Source organism: Pleurodeles waltl, chromosome 6 (genome assembly GCF_031143425.1).
Source record: "Pleurodeles waltl isolate 20211129_DDA chromosome 6, aPleWal1.hap1.20221129, whole genome shotgun sequence".
Lineage (NCBI taxonomy): Eukaryota > Metazoa > Chordata > Amphibia > Caudata > Salamandridae > Pleurodeles > Pleurodeles waltl.
Genome location: NC_090445.1, coordinates 1,670,676,347 through 1,670,695,832, shown reverse-complemented (window position 1 = coordinate 1,670,695,832; position 19,486 = coordinate 1,670,676,347). Strand labels below are relative to the sequence as shown.

General features: G+C 42.9%; 1 protein-coding gene across 3 annotated transcripts in view; it reads right to left on the bottom strand.

Annotated features, from left to right (window-relative positions):
* The window catches only part of CNTRL (centriolin), a 579,099-nt gene that overhangs the window by 98,533 nt on the left and 461,080 nt on the right, over positions 1-19,486 (bottom strand). For all 3 annotated transcript variants that reach the window (XM_069241657.1, XM_069241658.1, XM_069241659.1), the window contains 4 exons: positions 16,159-16,376; positions 12,947-13,104; positions 12,481-12,554; positions 2,986-3,174 (listed from right to left, as the gene is read on the bottom strand). In XM_069241657.1, coding sequence (XP_069097758.1) covers positions 2,986-3,174; positions 12,481-12,554; positions 12,947-13,104; positions 16,159-16,376 — 639 coding nt within the window. The remainder of the gene's footprint in view (positions 1-2,985; positions 3,175-12,480; positions 12,555-12,946; positions 13,105-16,158; positions 16,377-19,486) is intronic.

Here is a 19,486-nt window from a genome sequence, read left to right as displayed (position 1 = left end):
CCACTGATTTTGAACTCTTTGACTTACTATTGACAATTGCTATAAATGTAATTCTGCTAGACTGGAAATCTTCCAAACTTGTCTCTTTTCACACCTAATGGGCTTGGGTGACATATACTCATAGTACTCATATTTTTCAATATAAATCCAGAGGTCCCCCACTATTCCCCAGAAAAATGTAAACACTTTAGAACTATTTTTACAACAGACTCAACCTCCATCTGCTCTTTCCGGCTCTGACTGATCATCTTTCTACCCCTTCACCTCTACCCTGGAGACACACCACTTTATGTTCTTGTCTGTCTCTTATCTCCTTTACCTATTTTTCTTTCTTTAACACTGTCCCCTTAAATTTTCCTTCCTTTATACACATTTGACATTGCACGCAAACTCTTTGACATCTCGCAACAAGACCTTGTTCTTTCAAAGACATTTGGTTCTCTTATGCTCATATTACTTAATCTTGCTTGAATTTAGCACAGGACAGCTTCATATTGTTTGTTTCCTACCACTCTTGTATAATATGTCAAAGATGTAATCACAATCCAGGCCTTGAAAAATCATAAAAATGATACCAGCTTGAATAATCAGCTTCACTTAACTGTAATGTACTTGACCCGGAAATGGGTCTCAAATTGTGTGATCCTACACAAATATTGTATTTTACAGTCACCTTTTTCCTTCATTCTCGCATGAGTGCACCTTCAAATATGTGAGTTCAGCATTTCTGCTGTAAAAAAAATCCTCTTCTGTTTGATAAAATACACTAAACATTTGCTCCATGTATATAATACATCTAGCCCACATATAGGGTATACATGATCCGTGCATGACTTGCCTCTTCGTTTACTAATAGCTTTGCCATCAGGGCAAGTCTTTCTCAGTTTATGTTTAAACACTCACTTTTAATATATTACTAAAGCATGATGTTGTAGTGCCCTGTCCTTTACAGACAGTGCATTTGCAAGAAATATCAAACAAACTCCCCACTAATTTGCAGCTTTACTGATAAAACTATATAGTGTATTAACAGTAATCTGTGAAAAGTGAGTTTCAGAAAAACATTTATCATTTGCACATCAAGTAAAGTGTTCTGATTTTTTTTTAACCTATTAAAATATTTTTTTATCACACAGAAGTACAAAAAAATGGTCTTTCACAGCTACTGGAATATATTTTGAAATGTTTGTAAAGCTGACCTAGTTATATAAATGTTGTGTGTTAGGAAAAACCTGATACCAACACCCTTACATTTCACATAGGTCAGACAGCTCACCTTACAAAATCCTGGACGAGTAGTAGATAAATTAAGTTATTTGATGGGGATTAAAAAAGGTTCAGAATGCCAGATCAGCATTGGGTTCTTTCGAAGCTTCCTGCCTTGGAATGCAGATTTGCAGGAGATCCTGTTGGGAGGAGTGTGTAACAACCCTGTCAGAGCAGGAGTTTGTTCCTGACCTCCAGAGACCCAAGGATCTCACCCCAGGGGGTCAGAAATTCATCTGTTGGTGGCAGGCTGGCTAGAACTACTCAGATAACCCATCAGCAGTTGGTAGATTTTCAGGGGGGGACCTCCAAGGTTCCCTCTGAGTGCATGTATTAATAAATCCATCACTGGAGTCAGTGAGGATTTATTAATACGAGATGTTTGATACCAAACATCCCTATTTTTGGGGAAACCGTCATGTAGCTGGGGAACCTTACAAAATCCTGGAACTCTGCAGTCACAAGGAAAAGTATTTGCATTGCAAGAAGACAAACTGACTTTTGACCTCTGTCTCTGAACACAGATCAAATGTGACAAGAATAAGATTTAAAAGGCATCTTAATTACTAATTCAGTTCACCAGAAGGGGCAAGTAGGATCTAAAAATAGCTCAACCTCATAAAATAAAACTTGTCATAGCGAGTGTCGAGTAGATTTCTCGAGCCCTACTATCCTCTCAAGTTCAATTCCATTAGGATGTGCCATCTACACATTTATATTGTTCAATGAGCAGTGGATTGTTTTACTCTTGAAAACTCCAATAAAAACTCAATACATTTTTAAAAAGTACTACTGAAAGAGGAAGTTACAAAAAGATTTGATTTGTACTTTCAGATAGGAAAGCCACTCAATTTTTGGAAAACAAAGCAATGCAAAGGACTCATTAAGCAACGAAACATGAGTGCATTAATCTTCTTTTCACTGCTTCACTGAATATTGGTTGAACTGTCCAGTTCTGTGCAAAGCAATTGAGCCATCTCGAAGAGGGGGATGTAGACAGCCTCTTACAAGAAGACTTTCATTAACTTTCAATTCCAAGAAAAAATGTAATCCTAACCTTTTACAATCTTGCCAAATAAGCCTTCCTGCTGTTTCTTCAGGAAGCGCAGTACTCAGTGCAACAGCGCTATAAAGACAAAGAGCCAAGCTAGGTTTGCTCACAGCCAAGTGAGACATAAGGGATGAGGCACTGGGACTGGCATTATTTATACAGCAAAGCCAGAGGGATAAGTAGTCAGCTGCATTAAAAAGTAAGAACACAAAATGTAAAGTAAGCAGTAGAACAAATTATGTCCTGTCCCTTGGGGAAAGAAAACAAAAACAGGACACAAGATGGAACATGGGCACAAAATGAAAACATATCCTTACAAATCACAGCAAAAATTATCAGACAATACAGAATGCAATACAACAAGTTTAAAAGTGCTATTTTGCTTTATAATACCTAATCTGGTTATAACAAAGTTCCTAAATACATATATCCTTACTGAAGCTTGATTCCACCTTAAATATCTTTGGAGAGACACCCAATACTATGTCAGTCACTGCATTCTTGGTGTGGGGTGACTTTTCATTTCTATAAGCAAATGATTAATGTCTAGATACAAAGAAAATAAACAGATACAATTTAAAGTAACAGTGCACACCTACTGCCATTGTACTCCTTAGTACACAATGCATGTCAAAGACTGAAAAAAATCTAATTAAAGTCACTATTACCTGTTCTTGCGCTTCTAGTTCATGTTTTCTTTCCTCTATGGATCTTTCAAGTTGCTGGAGGTGATGCTGTTTCTGGGCTTCCTTCTCTTGATATTGCTTGTACCTTCTCAAACTTTCACTGATCTCTTCTTTAAGGGCTGCCTGCTCATCAAGCAATTCATCTCTCCGCTTTGAGGTATTGTTTAAATCCTAGGTGACAAATTCACAGATAGTGTAAAATGTTCAGCAGTCAGTACCACTTACAGACATGCTGCGGTTCCTGAGAGTCAGTCATACAGAGAGATACTAGAAGTAGACTAGATCAGTCACACACAGAAAGATGCTAGACAGTCACTCCCAGGGCAAGGTGCTAGAGCTGCAGCCATATAAAATCTCTCTTCAGGAGAGTGCTCAGTTTCTTAAGCCTAGTACCAATATTTCTCAAAGGAACGAGCCAGGAAAAATGTAAACCTGCTGATTTCAATGTAAAGCACACTATATTTGAATTTTTCAAATGATTATGTAAATATTACCAATGGTGACTTCCCATCATTACCAAAAGAGTTACCGCCTACAAAGGAAATCCTATTAGCGAGTATTTGTTAAAACTAAATTTTGCCTGCTCTGACTTGTGAGATGATTAGATACCACTGTAGAACACCTTGTGAACTCACTCACAGTGGAACCTACCTCAGTGTGCAAAACTGTGAGATGCCAATGGTTTTGAAATTCTATATTTTTACATTGTGATTTTATCCAATGGAAATGTGGATATCAGTGGAATTTTTCAGTTGTGACCACACAGGTATAGAAACTATTCTCCTCATTAGATTTGCTTGAAGCCTCATCAAGGTGGAATGAAACACATTAGGGACCACATGTACAAAACTTTTTTCTGGTCACAATCGGTCCGATTCACATAATCGGGCCATTTGCAAAAACAAAAAGCATCTTGCGATGCACAAATCCAAGGGACGTTCCCTTCCTAATTTCGAGTCGCAGTGCGATGTATGATTGTTTTGTGACCGTGAATGTGGTCACAAAACAATCGCAGTTAGCACCAATTTCAAATTGGTGCTAACCCATTCGCAAACAGGTTGGGGTCCCCATGAGACCACTCCCCCTTTGTGAATACATGTGAAAATATTTTTTTTCAGGGCAGGACCACTACCTTCTCTGAAAAAAAATGAAAAGAAAACTTTTCATTTTTGTTTTTGAAATGCATTCCATTTTCTTTTAAGAAAAACGGGCTGCATTAACAAAAAAATACTGCTTTATTTAAAAGCAGACACAGACATGACTGTCTGCCTTCCGCAGCAGGGCACCATCCCTGTAGGTGCGGCCATTCCCAATGGGGTCGCAAATTGTGACCTACCTCATGAATATTTATGAGGTAGGTCATTTGTGACCCCATTGGGATCATAAACAGTGTCATTGACACTGTTGTACATCAGGTTTTGCGAGTCACAAACTGTGAGTCGCTAAGACTTGCAATTTGTGAATCGCAAAACCTGATTTTTGTACATGTGGCCCTAGATGCTCTATCACTCCAAGAATTCCAAGGAAAGCAATCTACAGCAAATAAAGAATGCAGAATTGGTTGAAGCGTCATTAGGCTGTCCTGGGTTCTGTTTTTTGTGTGGATTTCAGTGGTGTTTCTCAGTGCTTTACAAACCTTTCGAAATCAGTCAATTCCCGCTTTTGAGATGAGATTGATTACCTTTCCTTGGATTTGAAAAAGCTACAAATAGTTGTTGCTTTTTTCGAAATGTTTCTGATCTTTCCACATAGTAAATAAAGGTGTGTTTAAGATCTAGTGTATGTAAAGCAAGAAAACCGATAAATCCAATGTCAGATTTAAGTAGAAAGGCGATTTAACTTTTGGCAGAAACTTTGGATTTGTGCATAGGCGAACCTTGTCTTGGAATACTTGGAAATAAAGTTTCTTAATAATTACTGCATGTACTTCACTTACTCTTCTTAGTGATTTAATTGCAACAAGGAAAGCCGCTTTCCATGTTAAGAATTGAAGTTTGAATTTATGCATTGATTCAAATGGTGCAGACATTAATCCTGTCAGCACAATGTTCACGTTTCAGGATAGTACAAGAGGAGTACATGAAGGAATGACTCTTGAGTCCATCCATAAATGCTTTTAGGACAGGTATGTTAAAAAGCTATTGTTTCTGTTTTGTAGTTATGAAGCAATTGCTGCTAAACCCAGCTTTATAGATGTGTATGCTAAATGTGATTTTTGAAGATGTAACAAGTAACACACTACTTGTTATTCAGATGGTGATGAATGATGTATGTTGCCTGCAGCACAATACTGAACAAAGTGTTTCCATTTTGCTGCATAACTCGCTCTCGTGGTTGGTCTTCTGACTTCCTTAGAATGTCCATACATTCTGGAGGTAATTGTAGGTACCCAAATTCTACGACCTCCAGAGCAAGATTGAAAGATTGAGCTGTTGAACATTGGGCTGCCTGACTCTGCTCCCCGCTGTGAGTGAGAAGATCTGGAATGTTAGGAAAATATTTTTGTGATGTACAAGGGAGAGCCCCAGCAATGTTGTGTACCATGGTTGTTGTGGCTATGTTGGAGCTATGAGTATCATCTTTAGTGATGTACATCGGAGTTTCCTGGCCATGAGTGAGAGAGGTGGAAAAGTATATGCAAATACTCCAGACCAGTTCATCAATCCTTTGCATCCAGGCACCTACATCCACATTGGATTGTGGATGTAGGTGCCTGGATGCAAAGTTTTAGCATTTTGCGTTTTCTACTGCGGAAAAGAGATCTATTGTTGGAGTCCCCGCCATTGGAAGTATGTTTGTAGGATACAAGTGTTGACTTCCGACTTGTGGACATGTTTGTTGTGTCCTGCATACTAGGTCTGCTAGTGAGTTGTCTACCCCCGGTATTCATTGAGCTAGGAGGTGGTTCTTGTGGCTGATGGCCCATTTTTATATAATTTGTGCTAATTGGGATAGCTACAATGAATGGGTCCTTCCTTGTTCCTGGATGTAGTACACTGCTGTTAAATTGTCTGTGCACAGAAGAGCTTTTTTTCCTGTTATGTTGGATAGGAATGCTTTGAGAGACATGTGTATGTCGATGTGGAATGTCTGCTGTTGTACGGACCACTTTCACTGTACCAGAATGTCTTCCATATGAGCACCCCAACCCATAAGTGATGCATCTGTTGTGACAGTCACCTGTGGGATTCGGTCCCCTAAAGGCTCTTTTCTTTTGTGTGTTCCACCATTGTAGTACCTGATGGACCTTGGGTGAAACCATACTAGATTCATGTTGCCCCCTACTTTGACCATTGTGATGCTAAACGCTGTCGTATGGGTCTCATATGTAGTCCTGCATGTGGAACTATCGCAGTGTAAGAAGCCATTATACCTAGAACATGTATGACAATTTTGACTAGTAGGCGATGATGTGGCGTAAGAACAGCCCGTTGGTTCTGAATAGTGAGAACCCTCTGTTAATTGAGGTAAGCTTTTGCAAATAGAATATGGTTCCAAGTTAAGGTTGTATCGGGAGCGGTTGTAGATGGGATTTGTGGCATTTTTTGTAAATCCCAATTTGTGGAAGTTGTAGATAGTTGTTTGAGTGTCCTGTAGACAAATTGTTTGCTGGAGCTCTTGATCAGTCAATCACTCAGATAAGAGAAGATGCATCTTTTCCTTTTTAGATTTGCAGCTATTACAGCTAGGCATTTGGTGAACATGCGTGGGGCTGTTATTACACCGAATGGTAGTAGTTTGAACTGACCACTCACCACAATCTGGAGGTATCGGTGATGTGCTTGATGGATTGGGATATAAAATTATGCGCCTTTGGGTCTAATGCAACCATGAAGGCACCTTCTTGTAGTAGTGGTATCACATCTTGGAGTGTCGCCACGTGAAAGTGTTCCGATATGATGTATTGATTGAGTGGGCTTAAGTACAGTATAGGATGGAGCTTGCCATCCTTTTTGGGTATTAGGAAGTATAGGCAGTATACTGCTTGTTCTTGATGTTTGTATGGGACAGGTTCTATGGATCCTTTTTATAATAATTCTTTTAATTCTTCCTTCACCAGGTGTAGAGGCTGTGGATTTAGGATGTGTTTTCTTGGTGGGATATTTGGAGTGTGTTGTTTTCCAGACAATATCCCTGAGTGATAATGTTTAACACCCAATTGTCTGGCGTCTATTCAGGACACATCTGATGGAAGTGTTGTAGCCTTCTCCCGATAGGAGATGTGTGGTTGGGGTTTGGTGGGTGGGGGTGCGACTGGGGAGTAAAAGTTTGGTGGTAGTAGCTCTGTTTGTTGCCGTTACTTTACCCCTACCTTGTGATTTGTAGCCACCTCGGTAATAGCCTTTTCCAGATTGCTGGTGGTATTGCAGTTGTTGGCATTGGTATTTTGGGGGTCTCTAGTGTGGGATTCCGAGGCCCCTCTACCTTGGTAGGGCCGAAAGGGCTGTTGCTTTTGTGTTGTGGATGGCAAGGCTTCAATTTGACTTGGTTGTTTCTATATCCTTTTTTATTTTTTCCAGTTGTGTATCAACCCCTGTGCCAACAAGATATTTACCATCAAAAGGAATGTTCAAAATGTGCAGCTGCACATAAGGTTTGAACCCAGATGTGCGAAGCCATGCATATCTACGGAGCATTACAGAGTTAATGCCTCAGTGCTGCGGTGTCTGCACTACCTAATGCACACTGGATTGTTGAGTTTGATATCTATCTCCCTTCTGGAACTAGATCTTCCCCTTTTTTCATGTATTAGCCTAGGAGAGGTTGTATTAAGGCCTACATCTCATCCCATATGGCCCTGTTATAGTTTGGCAATAGGCCCACAGAATTAGCAATCCACCAGTGATTGGCGTGTCCTGTAGCCACTCTTTTCCCCATTGCGTCATTGTGTTTACTCTTCTTGTCAGGAGGTGGAGCTTCCCCAGTGACTTGTGATGAAGTTCTTTTACAAGCTGTAGTGACAACTGTGGAGTCTGGAGTAGGGTTACCCTCATGTATAGAGGGTCTAATGTAGAAGGCCTGTATTTGGGTTTTATCCTTGGTGTAAGTACCCTGGATTTGACAGGATCTTTAAAAAGATCCTTGGATAAATATAAAACAAAACTTATCATAGATAGATATTGCATCGTACCATCAGTTTTTTAAAGTGTTTCCACCAAGAGATTGTTTTCCTCCTCTGAGGTCTGCATAGGTAGTTTATTGTATTTAATAGTCCTTTGTATGAGAAGGTGTCATCAGGTGGAGAAGCTTTTGTTAGGGATGCAGTGCGATTTCGGTGTCTGGAAGGACCATGTCATAGTCATCCCATGGCTCTGGACTGAGGTGGATATCTGTCCGAGAGTCAGAGTAATACTCCTTAAGCTAAGGGCTATCCCCTCTGTCTTCCTGAGAAGGTGAGGGTGATGTGTGTGGGGATAAAGGCTAATGTAAAGGCATGGGGCTTGTGGCCCTATGTTCAGTAGCCACTCTCTTAGGTAGTGTGACATCCAATTGTTGACCCAGAATTTAGGATGACTGCTGATAGTGCTTTTCCTGCATGTCCTTGTGTAGGCCTTCAAAACACTGCCTTCTTCCTTCTGTAAGACTTGGTTTTGTGATCCTGTTGCCTACTTCTCTGGTACTGTTGTTTTAGCTGAGCAAGGCACTTTTGTATTTGTCATGGTTGGAGCCAGGTTTTGGTGGCGTGACCATGTTCCTTTTATTTCTTCAGAACTAAACATTTTTGAGATTCTGAAAGCCTCAACGCAGAGCGTTTTTTCAGATCCAAGTACTTCTCCAACATCAAAGCTGGTTTGGCTTTTTCGTCGGCGCTGATGCGTGGCTTGACATCGACCGCTGTTTTCGCACCAATGTAGATCTGTTGTTGGCTACCATTTGTCTGTATGCCGGATGCCCGATTTGGGATGGAGAACCTTCTTGTTCTGTTGTGGCTCCGAGGCACGCTCTTGATGTTGACTAGAGCCTGAGGGCTGTGATGCACTGTGGTGTGGAGGGGGGTGGGCTATGTAAGATTTTCTTTAACTGGGGTGGGTCAAATGTACTCATGGCCCTTGGCTCTTCATTCTGGGTCCCGATGCAGGTACCAGAGTCTGGTGAGTAGCTTCCTCAAACTGCATGTCTGACTCTTCATTCCCTCCCCCTGTTTCTTCCCCCCCCCCCCTACTGGTCTCATCAGAGGTCACATTGGTGGGTGGGGATGGGGTACCTCTGAGTAGGTGTGATATCGACGTCTAACTCACCCTCGCTGTGGGCTTCTTCTTGAGATAACTCTGCCTCAGTTGCCATCTCCATTGTGAGCTAGTCTCCGATCGCGCCTGCTTCCGAGTGTCTTCTTGTTTTTAAACAAGTTACACACGGTGCAGTCCTACTCATTGTGCTTAGCTGTCAGAGTAGGTGCACTTTGCCCCGCACAGAGGGCACATTCTAAATAAGCTGTCCTTCTTAGTCTTCATTACTCGGAGACAATGTTCTCAACGGGCGTGGAGGAGGAAGAAATTCGAAGTCAGTTGCAACTGAGTGTGTCCTACATGGTTCCAACTTTCACAGGAGCCGTGTCAGCGTTTTAGCTGTCAATTCTGTAGCCACTGGGCGTCCACAGGCTTGGGCATCGAAACCTTCAGAGACCCCCGAAGCAGTCAGTCTGAGCCCGATGGCAGGAAAAACAAATCTAGCAAAAGAGACGCTTAACATGCGCAATGCCTTCCGGAGGAGGAGATACCCTGCACAACGGCGACCATAAAAACACTTCCTTGACAAAAACAAATTACAGAGTCCGGGCCCAACACTGGAAGGGAGGAGTGTGCATAGCATATGCATTTGCAGACAACCCATGCTACAAATACAAAGTTACATTGTGCTTGTCCCTTCAGGAAGAAATAAAAGCATTTTAGTTTGTGGTTGTGCAAGTGTTTATATGTTTACACTGATGAGGGATGTTCCCTTTCAAAAGGTTTTCATCAATTGTTATAGATTTAAACCCAAAACAGTATAGCCTAAGTATACTTCAGCCTGAGATGACTAACTACATATGTGTAAGTTAGAGCGAAGCACAGCCCGGTTTCTCTTTACATCGATTTTAGTGAGCTGGGTTCTGGTTGCAGTACACTCCTCCCCTCCACCCTTTTTGGCTGTTTCTTAGATGCAAATTTGACTGAAGTGCACTGGGCTCCTGCTAACCAGGTCCCAAGTGCCAGTGTTCCTTCCCCAAAACAAGACACCTGGTCACTTGATCTTTAAGTGACCAGGCCCTTCAGCCCCTCTGTAAGTCCTTAGTAAATGGTACCCCTGGTACTAAGGGCAGTGTCACTGAAGAGGGGCCCTCAGAACTGCAGCACAACTTGTGCCTCTCTGAGGGACCCAGCACCAACCCTATGCACACTGCCATTGCAGGCTGCGTGACAAGGTGTTCCCAAAATTGAAAACACAACAGGGCACCCACTTGTGTGCCGTGCCCCCTAAAACACTGCTTGTAATATCTGTAAGTTACCCCTACAGCAGGCCTTCAGCCCTAAGGGAGGGTGCATTATATTACAAGTGAGGGCATATATGCATGAGCAAATATACCCCTCCCTATGTCTTTGTCGATTCTTAGACATAGTAAGTGTGTAGGGAAGTCATTTTAACTGCATGTGCTGGACACTGGTCAATACGAGTTCCCCAGCACCATGTTGGCTTCTCAGAACCTAGGGATGTTTGGTATCAAACATCTTGTATTAAAAAACCATCACTGATTCCAGTGATGGATTTAGAAATACATGCACCCAGAGGGCACCTTAGAGATGCTCTGTGGAAAATTTACCAACTGCTGGTGAGCTCACTGACCGGTTCTGGACAGTCTGCCACCAACAGACAAGAATCTGACCTCCCAGGATGAGATCCCTCTGCTCTCGAGAGGTCAGAAACAAGACCCTGTCTTGGCTGGGGTGTTACCCACCCCTCCCCATAGGATGACCTCCATTCCAAAGCAGGAGCTTCAAAGAAGCCCACCTCCTTTGGTATGCGATCTGGCCTTCCTCAGAGGAAAGTGCCAACCCCTCTGCCCCAGGGCCCAAATCTGGCACCTGGACAGACGGGAAGATTAGCTATCCAGGAGGCGTGTCACACTTCCAGACTGGGAACATCGCACGGGTGACCAGCCTGAAGTGGACACTAATTAGGAAATTCTGCCATCTTGTGTATGGTGGAATTTAGGAATTCTGGACAGGGTGATGCCCACGCCCCACAGGAAGTGGTCATCTAGGAGGTGTAGGGACCCCAAGGAAAAGTAGCCCATTGGCTTTTACCCTTCACTCACCTTGACTCACCCTAAATTAAGTATTTAGGGGACCCCCTGATACCAGATCCTCAAATCCACGCTGAACACAAAAGAAGGAGTGGACAAGAAGCATGCTGAACCCGAGACCCGAGTAGCACAACTGGCTTGGCACCAACCCTGCCGGCCTGCCTGCCTGCAGCACCCAACCCTTGAGGTGCAACTGACCTGTCCTGCTGCTGCAGCCTCCAAGAAACTGGGAGAGCTGCCAATGCTTCGCTAATCACCAGGAGGAACTCCCTTGGAGTAGAGGAGCTGCTCCCCTGCATCCGCAGGCACCCAAGAAAGACTTGAGAGGGCTGGGATTGCCAGATACCCGACATCGGACATCATTACTGCACCCGAGCTGACCAGCCCGTGCTGAAGTGGGCCAGCAGTGTCAGCGTAGTCCCTAGGCCCTCCAGGTGCTCGCCCTCTGTGGACTTCACAACTGCATTTGCAGACTGTTTCTGCAGACCCCCTGCAACCGTAAGTGACCAGGAGACAAAGACCCGACGCCCTATGGCACCTCTGCACTCGTCTGCCCCGGACCCAGGAGAAGACAGCCTAGGGTGTCCCCACTTCTCCCCACCTTGTGAGACCTAAGTCCACTTGTTTGCTTGATCGGACTGGACCCTGAGTCCACACCTGCAGATTGTTTCTATGGGCCTCTCCTGCAAGGCAAAACAGGAACCCAATACTGTATGCATGCCTAAACAGAAACCTGTATTGACAGCACAGTGAGTTGGCAATATCATTCAATGAAAAAAAATCTGTCATCTCAACAAATGCATCCCCATGTGCCTCAGTGGTTTTACTATTTTTGAAGCTAAAATAAATGTATGCATCACAACAGATTCGGTTTCAATATTTTCTGAGGCAAAGTTCTACACATAATTTTTTATTAAACTAGATAATTCAGTCCATTGGCTGGAATCCCACCTGGTTTTCCATAAAATTGTAACATTAAAATGATCCACAATTAACTGATGAAGATACACACAACAAAAAAAAAAACAAGGATTTGATGTAAAAATAATCAGTGTGCACCATTTTTTTTTTATATACAATATTTTCGTCTTGCAGTGCAACACATCTCCTCAACTAGCATACAGTGTACTGAAAGAGATATCAATATTGTGGGTTTTATGCATTATAAAACAAGACCATAATACTTAATAGCTCACCTGCTGAATTAGCTGCATTTGATCCATGGAGTCTCTCAGCTCTTCTTTCATCAAATTCAATTCTTGTCTTTTCTCTGAAAATAATTTAGTAAAGTTAAACACTGAGGATAGATATATGGTTGACAGATAGGCTTGACGTGGAAAGTACAGGCAACACACGGACAGTAACATGTGATGTCAGAACAGTAGACTCAACAATCAAAGCATCATGGATGCATTATATTTTGTTGCTCAGCTACAAAAAAAAAACATCCTTCAACCTTGAGACCAGAACCAGGAAGAAATGATAGAAAAGCAAATAAACAAGAGTCCTACCAGGTAATGGCATGCTTCAGCTGTGAATATTTAATTGTAAATACATTCTAACCTTACTAAAGACATTCAGGAGCGGGTGACAATTCAATAAAACATGATTTGATAACGTGGGATTTTACCAGGACACAGTCCACCAATAGTCTCACGTTACCTTGCAGAAGTTGTTGCACTGCTGTGTTCTCATTCCGCATTGAAAGTTTCTGCTTGTTCAATTGGTCAATTTCTTGCTGCATTTCCTTGATCTTCATTTCCAATTTCTCCACCTTAGATAATGCAACTTTATTGCTGTCTTCTGTCACTGCAACCATTCTGAAAGGTTAGCCACAAAACCTGTTACAGTTCTCAACAGTGGAAAGGTTTTTGGCATTCTACTTGTACAGGGCTGTTAATTACATTCTTCCACATCCAACGCACAGTGAATCTTTTAAACACTGATACATCAAGTGACATTCTCTATTTCCCTGTATCCCTATTTCGCAATAGCAGTGTTATTTCACTGGCCAAATGAGTGAAATGCTGCAATGTTCTAGATATTTTATACACTACTAGCAGACATTGTGCCTTGGTGAACACCTTTTTTTATGGTATTTCTTCCACATATCTTCAACATGGACTACAAGCATAGGATGTCACACAGCTTTACCATGCCACGACCCAGGTAAATCTGGTACAGAGACTAGATATATTGCCAACAAAGCACTCAACATATCAGATAGGTTACCCTACATCAAAGGAAAGGTTACATGTGCGTGCATAAAATTTGAATTACTGAACTTGATACTCTGGCTCCTAATATCTCTGAAGACAGGCACAGCAGTCTTATCTTAGACGCAAAGACATCCAAAAACCGTAGTTTTCTTCCAAATTGTAAAATAAATTCTGAATGTTTTTAAGGGTGTACACATGCCTTTCAGTTTTAAGCTAAGATTTTTTATGTGTCGTCTTTTATTTCTTGCTATTTCAGGACTGCAGTACTGCTCCAAGAAAGTAAATCTATGAACATTCATTCACATCATAGGGGGCTGATTAAAACACTAATTCATTCTTTCTTGAATCATACTGTTGCCGAGGAAAGTATTAACTATTTTTGCCACAATTAGATAATTACTATTTTGGATGGAAATAAGGGTTTTCAATATAAACGGCTACATTTTATTTTATAACTGCAGGTTTGTTCTCTAAATCTATAATACGTGCTGAGCAGTTTAATCATACTCTTCACACGGATGTATATTATTATTTGAACATGACAAGTAGCCTGGATGACTCAACCTCAATTTGCAATGCATTTGTTGTTTAAAGCATATAAATATGATGAATTGGATGTATGATGTATTCCTAAACAGAGACAATGCTATAGATAGCCTTCTATTATATTTTTATTTTGTTCATTGTGCAGTTGCAGACTTTGTTCTTAAAAGATAATACTTTTCAAAGGAAGATATTTGCATGTGGATAGTATCTCCCACTAAATAATAAGTCACTTACCTTTGGTTATCGTCGTTCTGGTGGATGCTCCATCCAACTGCAGATTCCTCATCTCTAGAATTTCCCTTTGGCACCAGAATGTATCCTGGAACTTTACAAAAGCTCCAAGGCCTGCTTAGAAGCACCGTGCGACTTTAGCTATGGTGCTATCTCCTGATACGGTCACATGAAGCAGTATATGACACTAACATTAGTTCCTGTCCTTTTTTCCACACGCTAAAACCTGGCGATGGGTGTGATCACTGGTATATGACAGTGTCCATGAAACTAAACTGGAACCTTATTAGTGAGAAACTGCAAGATGACTGCTGAGAAAGGGGTGATGAGGAGTGATGAGGAATCTGACAGTGGAGTATCAACCAAAAGGAACATTCCTGAAGATAAGGAACTTCTTCTGATGGATACCTCTACCCGCAGATTCCTCACATTATGAATTAATACCAAAACAGTACCACAAGGGATGCATCTTGAGAAATAACTATCCAAAGGTCTTGCAGCAAGAACCTACTATATGTACCTTGCCTGAAGACCTGTGTTCCAAGACAGTAGTGTTTTGTGAAGGTGTAGACTGAAACCTCAGGATGGCGACATCTTGCAAGTTATAAACAGGATATCTTAGAGTCTTTTGAAATGGATGTTTTAAAGAAAAAGCTGTTACCTTCACTTCAGATCTGTCAGAAGCTTACCTTGAACACAAGTCATTTGCTATCATGTATAGTGGATGCTACCATAATTTTATCCTGATGAAGGCTCTATTATTAATCATTTTCTTGGGTCGAAATATCGACGTATCAACTGTATTGGCTGAGCATTTAATGCATTTAGTCACAAATTATGTCCAAAGTAAATAGATTTGGGGCAGAACGGTGCGCAGTGAGTGGGACAGCCACAACTTATGAAATCAGATCGAAAGAGCTTAAATGCCCTACTGAATCTTCATGCTGTAGGTTAAGAAGGTTCCGGTGGACCACCTTAACGCTTTGCTGTGATATAAGGACCTCCCTGAGTGGAAGATGACGTGGAGGGGTGTGATTGAGGCACAGAAATTCAGAGAATCAGACATTTGTTGCCTAGTTTACAGCAATAAAGGTCACCTTTGTGCAGTCCTGCCTGACCTTTCTCAATACCCGTGAGATCAGGGGAAAGCAACAAAAGCTTGTAGGGCATCAATAGTTCCTCTTGATAATGGGAAGAAAGACAACAGGTTCTAGGGGCTTTGACTGAAAATGTCAAACATTTTGGGATCAGTAGTAATGCTCATACACGTCCAAATCAGCTAAGGAAGAAAAATTATCTAACGATGGAGACGGTGCCGATGCTCAATCAAGACCTGAGGAGGAGTCATTGATATCTTAGAAGAAAAACAAGTCGCAAAAGCTGCACCCAACTCTAGATGGCAGGAGTATGCAGAGCCTGTGTGCCTACAGCCATACACGATATGTACAAATTGTTACCAGTAAATTAAAAGTTCTTGAAATTATTAAGTTTTGTAAACATGCACTGTATGTTTATCTGTGAACTTTGACAAGTAGATGCAAAAAGGATTCAATTTTTTTTTTTTTATTTAGGTCTTTCCTTTTATCATTGGCCTATCGCTGGTGTCCAAATTAATTAATCCCAGGGGAGCTAGATCTGTGCCAGAGTTTGAAAATATCCTCATATTATGAATTACATTTCTAAATGGAAATCATTTACTCTGTGGTTGCCCTGAAACTGCCTTGGATTTTGTCTTCCCAGGTCTAGATTCAGCACCACTGATTGCACTGAAACTGAAACCTTTTTCATTCTAATATTTCTTATTTCCTAAGTGGCTCCTACCAAAATAATCTCATTTCACATTGCTCTTTTCTGACTTCATCACCCTCTTAGAATTACCTTTTAGTTTTCACTAATTTATTGTCTAAACTGCAACAACTTTCTTCAAGCTGCTTGCGCTCTTTGCTTAGAGCGTCCACGCCATCTTGTAGAGTGTGCATTTGAGCCATAAGAAGCTCAATTTCTTGGTGATCCTTTTCTAGGAGCTGTCTTTGCCACTCCACTTCACCACGCTGTCTCTGGGTGTCCCGCTGTAGATTTTCCAATTTTAGTTTCTCCTATATAAAACAAACAGGGCTTTCAGACAAATGAAGGAATGGTGTCTTCAAGTTAAATACAGTTGATTAGAGAAACATAATTTAGAAAAAGGTTACACATCCGTTTAGGTGCACAATTGGGATGACAATTGTATAAAATAATAACAAGCATTTACAATGCAATGGGTCTTGCATGTGCTCTAGTTAGAGGTAATGGAGATGTAAAGTCCTAACTAAACTTTTCTTGCCACATAAATTGAAAATGAAAAGTAAAACATTAGTTGACAAAAGCGAGACGATTCAAAGTGCCATGGCCGCCATGAGCATGAGCGAAAACGAGAGACACAAAAGGAAAAACATTTTTGCTCGTAGTCAAACGTATCAACAATCAAGTAATTATCCATGTAACAGGGGCAGTCTGCAAGGCAGTAACAAACCCGCCCCAAGGGGGGACAAATGTTAAGCCCAGGAACGAGTGAAAGTGATGGACATGCGGTGGGTGTGTTTAAAAGCCCACAATAGTTACAACAGGTCAAAGTGCTTGCACGCTCGACCTAAAAAGGTACTGCTAACTATTTATGTTACTAGTCTGTAATTAGGTATGTATGTGATTTATATAACTTAAACCTAGCTACAAAGCAAGAAAGTGCTATACAGATAGAGAGGTTTTCAGTGGGGATTCAAATTACAATAAAAGTGGAATAAAGCAGATTTGGTGAAGGTGGAAAGCAGTAACTGTTATAATTAATATATAAACTAAAGGGAATCTGTAACAGTAGATTTGGTGGGTTGGTGCTCTGAGGTATAGGTAAACCAACGTCACATTTGTCACACTGTAAGGAAATGCCTCCTTGGCATGGTTGCCCCCTGACTTTTTGCCTTTGCTGATGCTATGTTTACAATTGAAAGTGTGCTGAGGCCTGCTAACCAGGCCCCAGCACCAGTGTTCTTTCCCTGACCTGTACTTTTGTATCCACAATTGGCAGACCCTGGCATCCAGATAAGTCCCTTGTAACTGGTGCTTCTAGTACCAAGGGCCCTGATGCCAAGGAAGGTCTCTAAGGGCGGCAGCATGTCTTATGCCACCCTGGAGACCTCTCACTCAGCACAGACACACTGCTTGCCAGCTTGTGTGTGCGAGTGAGGACAAAACGAGTAAGTCGACATGGCACTCCCCTCAGGGTGCCATGCCAGCCTCTCACTGCCTATGCAGTATAGGTAAGACACCCCTCTAGCAGGCCTTACAGCCCTAAGGCAGGGTGCACTATACCATAGGTGAGGGTACCAGTGCATGAGCATGGTACCCCTACAGTGTCTAAACAAAACCTTAGACATTGTAAGTGCAGGGTAGCCATAAGAGTATATGGTCTGGGAGTTTGTCAAACACGAACTCCACAGCACCATAATGGCTACACTGAAAAATGGGAAGTTTGGTATCAAACTTCTCAGCACAATAAATGCACACTGATGCCAGTGTACAGTTTATTGTAAAATACACCCCAGAGGGCACCTTAGAGGTGCCCCCTGAAACTTAACCGACTATCTGTGTAGGCTGACTAGTTTTAGCAGCCTGCCACAAACCGAGACATGTTGCTGGCCCCATGGGGAGAGTGCCTTTGTCACTCTGAGGCCAGTAACAAAGCCTGCACTGGGTGGAGATGCTAACACCTCCCCCAGGCAGGAATTGTCACACCTGGCGGTGAGCCTCAAAGGCTCACCTCCTTTGTGCCAACCCAGCAGGACACTCCAGCTAGTGGAGTTGCCCGCCCCCTCCGGCCAGGCCCCACTTTTGGCGGCAAGGCCGGAGAAAATAATGAGAAAAACAAGGAGGAGTCACTGGCCAGTCAGGACAGCCCCTAAGGTGCCCTGAGCTGAAGTGACTCTAACTTTTAGAAATCCTCCATCTTGCAGATGGAGGATTCCCCCAATAGGGTTAGGATTGTGACCCCCTCCCCTTGGGAGGAGGCACAAAGAGGGTGTACCCACCCTCAGGGCTAGTAGCCATTGGCTACTAACCCCCCAGACCTAAACACGCCCTTAAATTTAGTATTTAAGGGCTACCCTGAACCCTAGAAAATTAGATTCCTGCAACTACAAGAAGAAGGACTGCCTAGCTGAAAACCCCTGCAGCGGAAGACCAGAAGACGACAACTGCCTTGGCTCCAGAAACTCACCGGCCTGTCTCCTGCCTTCCAAAGATCCTGCTCCAGCGACGCCTTCCAAAGGGACCAGCGACCTCGACATCCTCTGAGGACTGCCCCTGCTTCGAAAAGACAAGAAACTCCCGAGGACAGCGGACCTGCTCCAAGAAAGGCTGCAACTTTGTTTCCAGCAGCCTTGAAAGAACCCTGCAAGCTCCCCGCAAGAAGCGTGAGACTTGCAACACTGCACCCGGCGACCCCGACTCGGCTGGTGGAGATCCGACACCTCAGGAGGGACCCCAGGACTACTCTGATACTGTGAGTACCAAAACCTGTCCCCCCTGAGCCCCCACAGCGCCGCCTGCAGAGGGAATCCCGAGGCTTCCCCTGACCGCGACTCTTTGAACCTAAAGTCCCGACGCCTGGGAGAGACCCTGCACCCGCAGCCCCCAGGACCCGAAGGACCGGACTTTCACTGGAGAAGTGACCCCCAGGAGTCCCTCTCCCTTGCCCAAGTGGAGGTTTCCCCGAGGAACCCCCCCCCTTGCCTGCCTGCAGCGCTGAAGAGATCCCGAGATCTCTCATAGACTAACATTGCGAACCCGACGCTTGTTTCTACACTGCACCCGGCCGCCCCCGCGCCGCTGAGGGTGAAATTTCTGTGTGGGCTTGTGTCCCCCCCGGTGCCCTACAAAACCCCCCTGGTCTGCCCTCCGAAGACGCGGGTACTTACCTGCAAGCAGACCGGAACCGGGGCACCCCCTTCTCTCCATTCTAGCCTATGTGTTTTGGGCACCACTTTGAACTCTGCACCTGACCGGCCCTGAGCTGCTGGTGTGGTGACTTTGGGGTTGCTCTGAACCCCCAACGGTGGGCTACCTTGGACCAAGAACTGAGCCCTGTAAGTGTCTTACTTACCTGGTTAACCTAACAAATACTTACCTCCCCTAGGAACTGTGAAAATTGCACTAAGTGTCCACTTTTAAAACA